This window comes from Chelonoidis abingdonii, chromosome 26 (genome assembly GCF_003597395.2).
Source record: "Chelonoidis abingdonii isolate Lonesome George chromosome 26, CheloAbing_2.0, whole genome shotgun sequence".
NCBI lineage: Eukaryota > Metazoa > Chordata > Testudines > Testudinidae > Chelonoidis > Chelonoidis abingdonii.
Genome location: NC_133794.1, coordinates 6,601,322 through 6,612,868, shown reverse-complemented (window position 1 = coordinate 6,612,868; position 11,547 = coordinate 6,601,322). Strand labels below are relative to the sequence as shown.

The 11,547-nt window shown below is 55.9% G+C and overlaps 1 protein-coding gene across 2 annotated transcripts in view; it reads right to left on the bottom strand.

The window, feature by feature from the left end:
* OLFM2 (olfactomedin 2) overlaps positions 1 to 11,547 on the bottom strand; it is an 82,035-nt gene that overhangs the window by 15,736 nt on the left and 54,752 nt on the right. For both annotated transcript variants that reach the window (XM_032793160.2, XM_032793159.2), the window contains exon 3: positions 10,797 to 10,952. In XM_032793160.2, the coding sequence (XP_032649051.2) occupies positions 10,797 to 10,952 (156 nt within the window). The remainder of the gene's footprint in view (positions 1 to 10,796; positions 10,953 to 11,547) is intronic.

Genomic DNA, 11,547 nt, shown 5'->3' with positions numbered 1-11,547 from the left:
ACACAGGATACACAGGATTCGTTTTTCTTTCTCCTCTCCCTGCCTGCACATGGCAGGCCGGCCTAAAGTACCTACTATGACATCATAGAAGTGTCATAGGGGACGGGGCCCAAAACCTGCGTGTATTCGTTTCTGATTGGCACAAGCAAAGTTTTACACCAAGTAGGGGAGCAGGTGCCTAAAAGTCTGGCTTCGCCCCCAAAGGGTGAGGAAATGCATATTGTTTTAGAATTTGTTCAACACTGAATGACAAAAGAAGAGGCCAGGGCAATACCGGTATGGGCAAGTTCTACAGGATGCAGACAGGAACTCATCTTAACAGATGCTTTTCTTAGCTCACTTGCACTCGTATTTCGACTGACCTTGGGGCAGGTGCTCCACTGACACCGCTGTCTGCCCGGCAGCGGGAGGGGAGCAGTGGCCGGCTAGGAGAGACTCACGGACGCTAGTTTTGATCAAGCTAGAGTGTTAAAAACAGCAGTGCAACCACAGCAGTGCAGGCAGCAGGCCAGGGCGGCTGCCCAAGCACGACCTCATCCTCAACCCTCGCTATACTTGCAGTGGGGAGCCCAGGCTGCCGCCCATACCACTGTCTGCGCAACGGCTTTTCGCACGCTCCAAGCTGAGCAGATACGGGAAACGCCGCGCCTCCAGCTGCAGAGCCGGCTCCCTTTCCCGTCAGACTGCGGGAGCTGAGCTGCTTGCTGTCCTTCCCCGTTTACACCAGTACAAAGCAGATCAGAGCAGCAATGATCTGCACTCCCTCTGTGCTGGTATAAGTAGTGGCACAAGGTGCTGGGCACTGGAGAATCTGGCCTTTGGTGGCTGGTTACAGGATCTGTGCTAGCCCGTGGGAGGGGAGCTCTGGCCTGCACTACGCAGCCAGCCAAGGGGCTCCCACGAGCCCGTCTGCACTCGGGGGCCAGTCCTCCTCCTCCCAACGACCCCAGGAGAACAATAGTGTTACCAGAGGTGAGAGGGAGGCGAATCAGGCCCCAGGGACATGGGCTTGCTAGTCCCCACTGCTTCTCTGAGTCCAGATGCTGCTGCGCGTGCTGCCCCCAGCACATTTCCATGGTTTCAGCTGTCCCACGCTGGCGGCGAGACACTGTGCAGGTCCTGCCTGCTCCTGGCCTGTATCATTTCCTGTGCCCTCCCCAGCTCCCTGCACCTTACAGACCTGCGCTGCGTCCTGGGCAAGGTTGGCTGCACAGAGCAACACCACGCCGAGCTCCGGAAAGCCAGCACAGTAATCGCTGCTGCATTTTTTTAATGACGGCTGCTGGAGTGGAGAGTGTGAAAGAGAAGGCCCTGGAATGAGCTGAGCTGCCAGGATCCAGCCTCAGGGACAGGCAGGGGGAGGGCAGCGAGAGAGAGAGAGAGAGAGAGAGAGAGAGAGAGAGAGTGTGTGTGTGTGTGTGTGTGTGTGTGTGTTCACGCGCAGGGAGGAGGGGGCAATGCAATAGCACTGGGTGTGTGCATGTGGCTGTGATCTGGATGCACAACGATGCCTGACTTGAATCCGCCATGGAGCTAAATGCAGACGGCTGTAGCTGAGCGGTGCTTAGCGCTGGAGGTGGGAATGAGTCAGGCTCCCAGCTCCCAGCCAATGCGAGTGGAAAAACCCAGGCTGGGCTATGCAGGCAGCCAGCAGCCCTGAGAATTAATTGCCACCCCATGGGAGTCAACATTCACAGCAAGAGCTGGGGCCGAGGGAGGGAGCGAGGGAGGGACTCCATCCTGCAGATTAACTTCTAGGCACTCCACCCCCACGCGGTCAAGCCTTGAGACCCTGCATCCGAGCACAGACACAACCCCCATTGACACCAGTCAGGAACCCTGTGTCCAGACTCGGCCTATGGAGACAGGCGCTTCCAAAACACACTGAGCTCTCAAGGGGACGGTCAGAGCCCTGGACTCTGTGGTGCTACACGGACAGCTCAACCGAGCTCAGGGCCCTAGCGTGCCAGGCGCTGCGCCGACAGAGAAAGAGAGACAGTCCATGTGCCAAAGAGCTGGAGGGAGGCAGTGACTTGTCCAAGGTCACCAGCAGAGCCAGGAATGGAACCCAGGCGCCCTGAGTCCCTTTGCAGGGCCCCACCCAAAGGAACGTGCTGCCTCTTGCGATGCCAGGAGCCCGTGGACGGCAGCAGAGATGGTTTACCTGCTGCAGGGCTGGAGAAAGACTTCGGAGCACATACTGGTGCTTCAGGAAGCAGCCAAGCAAAGCTCCCGCCAGGCACGAGGCTGGGGGGGAAAAGGGGGGCCTGTCACTGAGCTCCCCACTGACCATCCAGAAGCTGCAATTCCAGGCCATTGCCCGAGGTTCATGTCACTCACCCTGGGCTGCTCCACAGAGGCCTCATTGTGCCCAAGTGCTGTGGACAGGAGTAGACACCCTCATCCTTCCATGCCAGCCTCAGGTGCCATCTCTGGGCTTGCCAGGGCACGGGCTCGGCATGGACTCAGTGCCGCAGGGTGGGTGACTGCTGCTGCATCAGCTGCTTCCCCCTCACCTCACATGCCTGCCTTTGCCCAGTGAGTTACCGCGGCTGGGTGCACATCTACTCGGCGGTGCCACGGGCTCCCCAGGAACAGCGCCCCACCCACACCATGCACCAGAGGCGCTGCGTGTTACTTGCCTTCTGTCTCAGTGTGGTGAACTGGGAATGTTCTTAATGTTTTCTCTGAATACTGTGGTGATGCCTCAGTGTCCCCTAGGCAGTTCTTAATATCTAGGTGGTGGAATAAGGGTGTGTGGTTGCTGCAGAGGAACCTAAATGCCTGACACTGTCTCCTAGCAACTGATGGCCTGGGCCCCTCCCCTGCAAAGGTGCCAGCTGAAGGTGTTGGAGACAAAGAGATCAGGTGACCTCCTGGCCCGGGAAAGGGGCTGAGCAGAGAGGAGGGGCTGGAGGGGGTTGTTAGGAGCTGGAGCTGCCTGGGGACGAGGGGAAGTGAGACGTGGGGGTCTGGCTCACTGCCCCCCAGAATGGACCCGGCCGAGGGGTCCGGTTCGCTGTATCTACAAGCTCTGTTTTAGACCTGTTCCTGTCATCGAATAAAGCCTCTGTTTTACTGGCTGGCTGAGAGTCACGTCTGACTGCAAAGTGGGGTGCAGGACCCTGTGGCTTCCCCAGGACCCCGCCTGGGTGGGCTCGCTGTGGGAAGCACACGAAGGGGCAGAGGATGCTGAATGCTCCAAGGAGAGACCCAGGAGGTGAAGACATGTGAGCTTCTTGCCCTGAACAAGTCTGCTCCAAGGGAGAGGAGGCTTCCCAAAGTCCAGACTGGCTTTGTGGGGAGCAGTTCTAGAGCATCACCCAGGGACTCCGTGACACTCAGGCCATGGGCAGGCTGGAGACTCACGCCCCTGGAGCGCTGCTCTTTGAAACCAGGGTGATAAACCTGCCAGCCAAGAGCACAACCAAGATGCAGGGGTGAGGGGAAAAATGGACAAGTGACTCCCTGGCAGGAACCAGCTGCTCTGCTCTGGGCAGTTCTCCAGCCTGGGCACAGCACCTGTGTCCTGGTGTTCGAGTTTTTAGGGTACGTCTACGCTGCAATTTCAAACCCGCGGCTGGCCAGGCTCAAGAGGCTGTTTAATTGCGGCGTGGATGTCTGGGCTCTGGGACTCTGCCCTGCAAGGTCAAGTATCCCTGTCAACCTCCTGACTCACACACACAAACAGACTCGCTTGGCGCAGCCTCCTCCTGATCACATATGTGAGGGGACGGAGCTTGGAAAGAGCCTCTACCTGTGAAGCAGGGTCACTTTGGGGGAACGTGGAGAATCACTGAGTAAGAGGAAACGTTCATCAGTTTCAGGATCTTGGTGGAGCCGTGGGAGGTAGGAAGGATGTACTGGCAAAGAGCTGGCGATTTCACTGCCAAGAATTGTAATTACAGAGCCTGCCCTGAACCAGACAGGCCAGAGAACTCACCCCGTGAGGCTGGCACCCAGCCCCAAACATCCCTAGTAAAAGCAGTTGTTATGAGAAGGAGTAAATAACACAAGAACTAGGGGTCACCCAATGAAACTAATAGGCAGCAGGTTTAAAACAAACAAAAGGAAGTATTTCTTCACGCAGCGCACAGTCAGCCTGTGGAACTCGTTGCCAGAGGATGTTGTGAAGGCCAAGACTATAACAGGGTTCAAAAAGGAACTAGATAAGTTCATGGAGGATAGGTCCATCAGTGGCTATTAGCCAGGCTGGTAGGGATGGTGTCCCTAGCCTGTGTTTGCCAGAAGCTGGGTGTGACAAAGAGGGGCTGTTCTTAATGTTTCCTCTGAATATCCATGTGGGGCCTCAGTTCTGGCTGAAACTCTGTCTCCATGGCAACTAATGATCCAGGCCCTTTCCCCCTGCAAGGGGATGCTAAAGATGTGGGAGAACAAAGAGATCAGGTGACCTCCTGGCCCGGGAAAGAGACAAAGGCCAGAAAGGAGGGGCTGGAGGGGGGTTCAGTTTTGGGCTGGCTGGGAAGAGGCAGGGAACCCCCAGTCTGGGGTCTAAGATCCTGGCCCCCAGAGGGACCTGGCTGGCGGGTTCTGGTTGTACCTACAAGCCCTGCAGCATTGGGGACAGCCGGTCTCAGCAGCCAGGCAAAGGGGCTTGCAGGCTTTGCTGGGAGAATGGCTCCAGCTCCTAACACAGGCGGCTCTGACCCAGAGCCCGCATGAATCCCAGCCCCACTTTGCTCAGCACCGTCTGCAAAACTGCCAGTCCCTCCCCGCAGCTCCTGGCAGCGCCGGTGCCAGTAACTGCGAGGCGGCAGCAGAGGGCGGTCGTGCGGCTGCTTGGGGGCAGGCAGCAGCCCCCTGGGCCCCGCTGTCAGCTGGGACGGGTTTCATCCATTCCACGTAGCCTTCTTGGGGCCCCACTCGCCAGGACTGGGAGCAGTGGGCTCTGCGGGTAATTAACGGCTCTTCACATGCCCCGGGAGGTGGGCCAGAGTCCCTATCCCCACCCTACAGGTGGAAACTGAGGCACCGAGCGGTGATGTTACGTACCCACAGTCACATGGGAAAAGAGCGGAAAAGAACCCAGGAGTCCTGCCTCCAAGCGCCTTGCTCTTATCTGCTACAACACGGCCCCCACCGGAGCCGAATTAGAGCCCAGCGGCTCCCCATTGCCAGTCCCCGCTCTCGCCACTAGACGCACCCTTCACAGGCCGGTCGGGCGGTTACTGAGGCTGGTGCGACTTAACGCAGATCTGGGAATAGGGTGACCAGACAGCAAATGTGAAAAATCGGGATGGGGGTGGGGGGTAATAGGAACCTATGTAAGAAAAAGACCCAAAAATCGGGACTGTCCCTATAAAATCGGGCCATTTGGTCACCCTATCTGGGAGGCCCAGATGACAGACAGGTGCGTAAGGTCTGGACACATAGTGGCCTGGGGAATGGGACTGCCCAGAGCACTGGGGGAGGGGGGTGTAGAACTGATCAATGAAATTGTTTTTAATTGTTCACTTTATTAATGTAACTTCTGTTCACCATCCACACTACACTTGCCTACACTGTAACTTCTGTTCACTGTTTGCCATATTGCAATTCAAACCCCATTTTAAAATGCTCACTCCATTTTGTAAAAGCTTTCTTCAACCTTCATTTGTGCAAACCCTGCTGTAATCATATTAGTTAGTTTAGATGTGTGAATGAGGCATGTATGGATGATGGAATCAACCTCCAGCCCCAGCCTGTCCTGATGAGATAAAGTTCTAATACCAACGGCTGAAGACCTAGACAACAGCCCTAAAGAAAGTAAGAAGCATCCACCCTAAAAAGAAAAGGACAAAAGAACAACAGAAGGAAGATCAAAGCCAGGTCCCAGGCTGAAAGTCAGGCCTGCAACTGATGGGTGATCAATCCAAACCCGGAGGCAGCGTGACACAGCCAGACCGATAGACTTTGAATCCAAACTAAAAGCCTATGAAAAAGAAGGGTGAGATGAGAGACTTTGGGTAACATTCTGCTGCCAGCATGGAAGGACATCGGTGCAGGCCCAGCAGAGACCCAGCTCGGCCTTGTGCCCGGCTTTCCTGGCCAGTTACCGCCAGAAGCTACCAACCCAAGCTGAAAAATCAAGCCATGAACTTAAGCTGTTTTCAGGACTGGTAACTATGCAGCAGCTGCAGAACATCGTGTGTGTGTGTGTGTGTGTGTGTGTGTGTGTGTGTGTGTAAGAATTAAGATATTAGTTATTGATGAGTGTGTGTGTGTAAGAATTAAGATATTAGTTATTGATGAGTGTGTGTGTGTGTGTATGAATTAAGATATTAGTTATTGATCATAAATCATCCTGGGTAGTTTTATCTGTACAACAGGGGTGGGCTATTTAGGGTTTCTGGCTTTAGGACAAGACCCAAGCTGCAGAGGGGCCCAGCAGGCTCTGACCCTGTTCAGCCCAGGCTCATCCCTGGGGCTTGGGGAACCCCCCAGTGCCCATATCAGCACAGGGTACACCTCATGTTGGACACAGATGCCTGGGTCACTGGTGAGTTACCTCCAGAGACCCCTATGCTCCCCTCCCAGCTGCAGAGGGGAGATTGCAGCTCCTGGCTGCTCCACTGCCTGGTGGCTCTGGCTGGGTTACAGTTCCTCTCCCATCTGCTGCAGAAATCAACAGCCATTACTCCCAGCAAATGGTTTCTAATCACAGCGGTTTTGGAGCACCTGAAAAATGACTGGGGGAAGGTGATTGAATGGAGAAGAGGCTGGGGAGGCAGCCGGGCTGCAGTCATTTATCAGCACAGATTCCTCCCCAGAGGCTGCAGGGAAAAGCATTTGTTTGTTTACTTATTTTTAATTGCAAATGTGGCGCCCTTCCCCTGGTGTCAGCCTGGCACTCACCCATGGCCCTGCCTCCTCTGCTGACTCCTGAGCTGAGCTGGTGGAGGCAGGACCAAAGGGATCCTGGAATGAGCTGAGCGGCAGGGGCTCGCCTGTAAAGGTGCAGTATTAACTCCAGCCCCAGACGTACCAGTCTAGTGTGACCTCCTGCGGGCCAGAGAGCACCCCCTCGAGCCTGGCATCTTGCCTAGTGGTCTGCGGGCTAACGAGACCATGTCATCCAGAATTCCCTGCACCTCTAGGGCAATCCTCTCACCGGTATAAATGTGTGCCTTCGTTCTACCCTGAATTCGTCTAGTGCCGGCTTCCAGTTACTGGCTCTTGCTCTGCCCTTGTCTGCGATCAGAAATCTCCTCCCCACATAGGCACTTCTAGGCCATGATCAAGCCGCGCTGTAACCTTCTCTTCAGCAAGTCAAGCAGATTATCCTTTCGCTGTCAGGCAGGTTTCTCAGGCCTCAAGTCCATCTCCTGGCTCTTCTGTGAATGCTCTCCAACTTCGCAGCCCCCTTTGCTAATGCTATGACACCAGCAGTAGATGCTGATTTTTGCAGTTGGGATTTGCAAGGCTGGGAAAGGCTAATGGCCATGCAGAAGATGCTAGAGAAAAAGAAAATAGCATGGCGGAGGCCGCAGACCATGGAAGAATAAGCAACAGGGAACAAGCCCCTATTGGCCAGCAGAAATAGGACAAGGCAAGGTCTTTCCATCTGTAATGTCCATAGTTCTCGGAGCTCCTCTACAGGCAGTCACTGCAGACAGCCCGAGAGAGGGGCTGTTTGGGTGGGGACCTTGCCTTGCCGCCTCCCATGTGAAATCTGTTCCATGCTCTGCCCGGGGCTGGCATGCTGTCACCTTTCACCAGACCCCGCCATGCCAGGCTCCATGGCATCGTCTCCAGAAGGCTCAATAATCCACACGAACACAGCAGGGGCTTTGTCCCTCTCCAGCACACATGGGAGATGACAGCATACTACAGATACTAGCTGGAGGAGCTGCTCCCTTAGCTTGTGCCAGCTCAACACTGACATTTTCACCACAACTAGTAGTTTTGGGTGGCCCGGTTGATCTCCAGGGACACACACTTACCACAGCGTCCCTTTAAGGCAGCTCACTGATCGGGGTCCCAAACGGTGGCTTTCACACTCAGGCATTGCTTTGAAAACATTGAACTCACGGCCTTCAGCATGCAGGCTCCGCTAATGACGCCGGCTGAAGTTTGCCAGGTCCGGGGCGGGGGCAAGGTGTGTGTGTGGGGGACATTCTGAATGTACATGTTGGCTGTCGGAGCATCTCTAGCTGAGCTGGAATGAAAATGCAGCTGAACCCCAAGGCATCGCCTGCACACATGGCTGCCGCGTCCCCTTTCAGCGCTTTCAATGCTTGTGGAATAGACACCCGCCTCTGCTGCAGAGAGGAACTACTGGCTCCTGAAGGGTCTGTCTGTACCTGCCGCGCTTTAATTCCACTGAGCAGGACTGTTCAAAGCACCGTCGGGGGGAGAAAACACGATGAAATATTCATATGTGTGGCTCGCTAACAGGCAGGTGGCAGCTCTGGGTAAGGATGCCACAAGCTCCCTCATTAGGGAGGAAGAGATGTGAAAACAACTTTCTAGCCAGCATCTCACTCCCGGCAGCTCCCGTCCCTTCTGTGGATGACGCCTTCTCCACCCAGCAAGCTCGATAGGCCTACACTTTTCTGGCAGATGCACACAGGACACAGGGACGCAGGGATGGCCAGACTGAAGCAACTCCAGATTCCCTCTACCCTAGTATTCCGTCATTTCGAGTGACCAGCACTAGCTGCTTCTCAGCTAGGTGGGACCCCCACCCTGCAGTCGGCAGAGAAGGGGAGCAGCAGGCAAGGGTGTGCCTAGGGCAGGGCAGCCGTGGGAGGGTGCAGGGAGCCTGACTTTGGGGAGTGGGTAATGGGAACAGGCCCACGGCCAGGACAGCCACATTACAGGTCGACTGAGAACTGTGGGCCTCCCTACTCAAGGGCACGTGAATACGCTTTGCTCTGCAGCATTCACCTTCTGTTGCCGCAGCTTATGTGGGGTGAAATTCATCCCCGGGCAGTGGGCCAGTCAAAGGCCTTAAACCCAGCAGGACGTGATGCCTGGGTCTGGAGCTAGGCCCTGCCCCGGGGTGAGGTGCTCTGCGGGGAACAAGGCCTCATGCCAGGGCCTGGCTGGGTTTTGTGGGGGCACATGCTGGTACTTCTGGGACGGCATGGAACCAGCCCTGGTTCATACACAGTCCTGCAATACAGCATCCCCCAGAACCCGACAGGGGCAAACTCCTCCAAAAACAGGCCTGTCCGGTTTAAGCCTGGATGAGTGGCCTGCTGATGAGGACACTGGACCATCATTGCTGTACCAGCGAGGACTCCAGGTGGACATGTCTGAGATCCTGCTTCGTCTTCCCCTCCCTCGTGTGTCCCTACCCCCCCCCCCCACATCTTCTTCCTGTCCTCTCCATCGGCTGTTCACTGATCCTGGAATCAGCTGCCCTGCCCAGCAGCGCATGGCGAGATGAGACAGCCCGGCCAGCTCCTCCCAGCCAGACAGGGACCAGTAGAGGGTGTTACAGAGTGTGGGGGAGACAAGGCCCCGCACCCCCGGCTTCCTGCTATTCACCGTGACTCTCAGTCAGCCAGTAACACAGAAAGTTTATTTAGACAACAGGAACACAGTCCAAAACAGGTCTTGCCGGTACAGACAACAGGACCCCCTCAGTTAGGTCCATCTGGGGGCCCCAGGGAGGTCACATCCCCGTTGGGAAGCCCAAGCCCCGTCGGGGCTCCTCTCCATTTCCCTGCCAGCTCCAAACTGAAACTCCCTCCAGCCTTTTACTCAGCCTCCCCCAGCCTTTTTCCATTTCCCTGCTCCTTTGTTCCCATGTTACATGCTCAGGTATCCTCCCTCAAGGAAAGTCTCCCATCTCCCAATGCAGACCGTTCCTGCAAAACTCCCCTGCAACCTTCCCAGGCCAACGCTCCCCACTCAGCATTCACAGAACATTCCCACCTAGTCACAGAGGGAACTGACATCCCTGACCAGGGAGGGGCACTGGGGGAAGAGGCAGGGCTGGGGATTTGGGGAAGGGATCCAATAGGGGCAGGGAGGGGGCGGAGTTAGGGCAGGCACTTTGGGATGGGGTTGGAATGGGGGCGGGCCCAGGGGCGGGGGCACCCACGGGCACCGGAGAAAAGTTGGCGCCTATGCCACCAGGAAAGCACATAAGGCAGCAGAGAGCAGAATAAGCGACACTACCACAAGTGCTTTTAACACGAGCAGAACTGCCTACACTGACACGCCACAGCAGCACCGCCGCAGCCTTTGAAGACGCTCCATTCGGCCAAGGGCAGGATCTCCTACCAGCGCAGGCGCTCTCCCGCTTCCCCGAGAGGTGGTAGCGAAGCTGACAGGAGAATTCTGTCTACACCAGGGGCTAGGTCAGTTTAACCATGTTGCTTGGGAGTGGCGGAGGGGGCGGATTTTTCACCCCCCTGAGCGACACAGTTATTTGGCCCTAAATTCCTAGCACCGACCGGCCCTATGGAGGTTTGTGGCTAGCATGTTAGAGCAGCAGGACATGAGCACAGACGAGGCCTTAGTCTGCCTTGTCCATTGGCAGGACTGTCTCACACTGTGTCTATGCAGCACCCTGCGCCACGGGGTGCTGCTCACAGCTGGTGCCTCTGGGCACTCCTAGCAGATGCAGAATGGGACTTTCAAAACCACCTCAATGCCCAAATCCCACCGAGGCCTGGGCATCACTTACGCCTCCCTGCCTCCTGCCCCATATCCTCAGCTGTATCCACAGAGCAGCGGCACCCATCCCTGGCATAACTCAGAACCACAGTGCTGATCGCCCCCAAGGGCTGCAGTACCAGACAGCTAGAGCACTGGCAAACTGGAATCTGCAAAAGGTTTACCTGGAAGCTTTTAGTGTTCAGGCTTTTCTGGCTTTCAGTGGCCACCTTCAGCCTGGAATCCAGCCCCTTCATGAGGGACTCCGTGTTGCGCACGTACTGCAGGTCGCGGTAGGTTCTCAGGTCCAGCACCTCCATGGACTGGGAGATGTTCTGCACCTGGAAAAGCAAAATGGAGCAGTGAGAGCAGGGGCTTTCCTGAGACGTGCAGTCCCTCTTCCCAAAGCAGTGCCGGAGACCGGTACAGGCGAGAGCCCGCAGTGCTTTCGTGGGACACACATTCTCTCTCTCTCTCTCTGAGGTACAAACATCACCTTTATTGCTGTTCCCGGGGATTTCTCTCCTGCACAAGCTGAAGTTCTGCACTATTTCTACTTCCCAAAGCCTGGAGCTCAGGACCCGCAGGATTGTCCAGCTCCTTTCCCAACATGCAAAACAACCCAGCTCCATGCAATATAGATCCCAAATCATAGCTCAGTGCTGCTGAGACCAGGGGAAGAGTTGGCCACCGGAATTGTTCCGAGCGTTATTAATAAGGGCCCAGGAACAGAATGAAACTCTGATTTAATACCAGTGCTCCTAGGAGATGCCTCATTAGCACCGCACTCCTCTGCCTTCCCTGGGAAGGCTGCAGGTGACTTCCATTTGGATTCTGCACAGAGTTGGCCAGAATTGATTTGATACGCCCTGCTCCCTCCTCTGATCTCAGTTTAATTAACGAGGCCCTCTCCCAGCTCTGCACCTCCTGCCCATA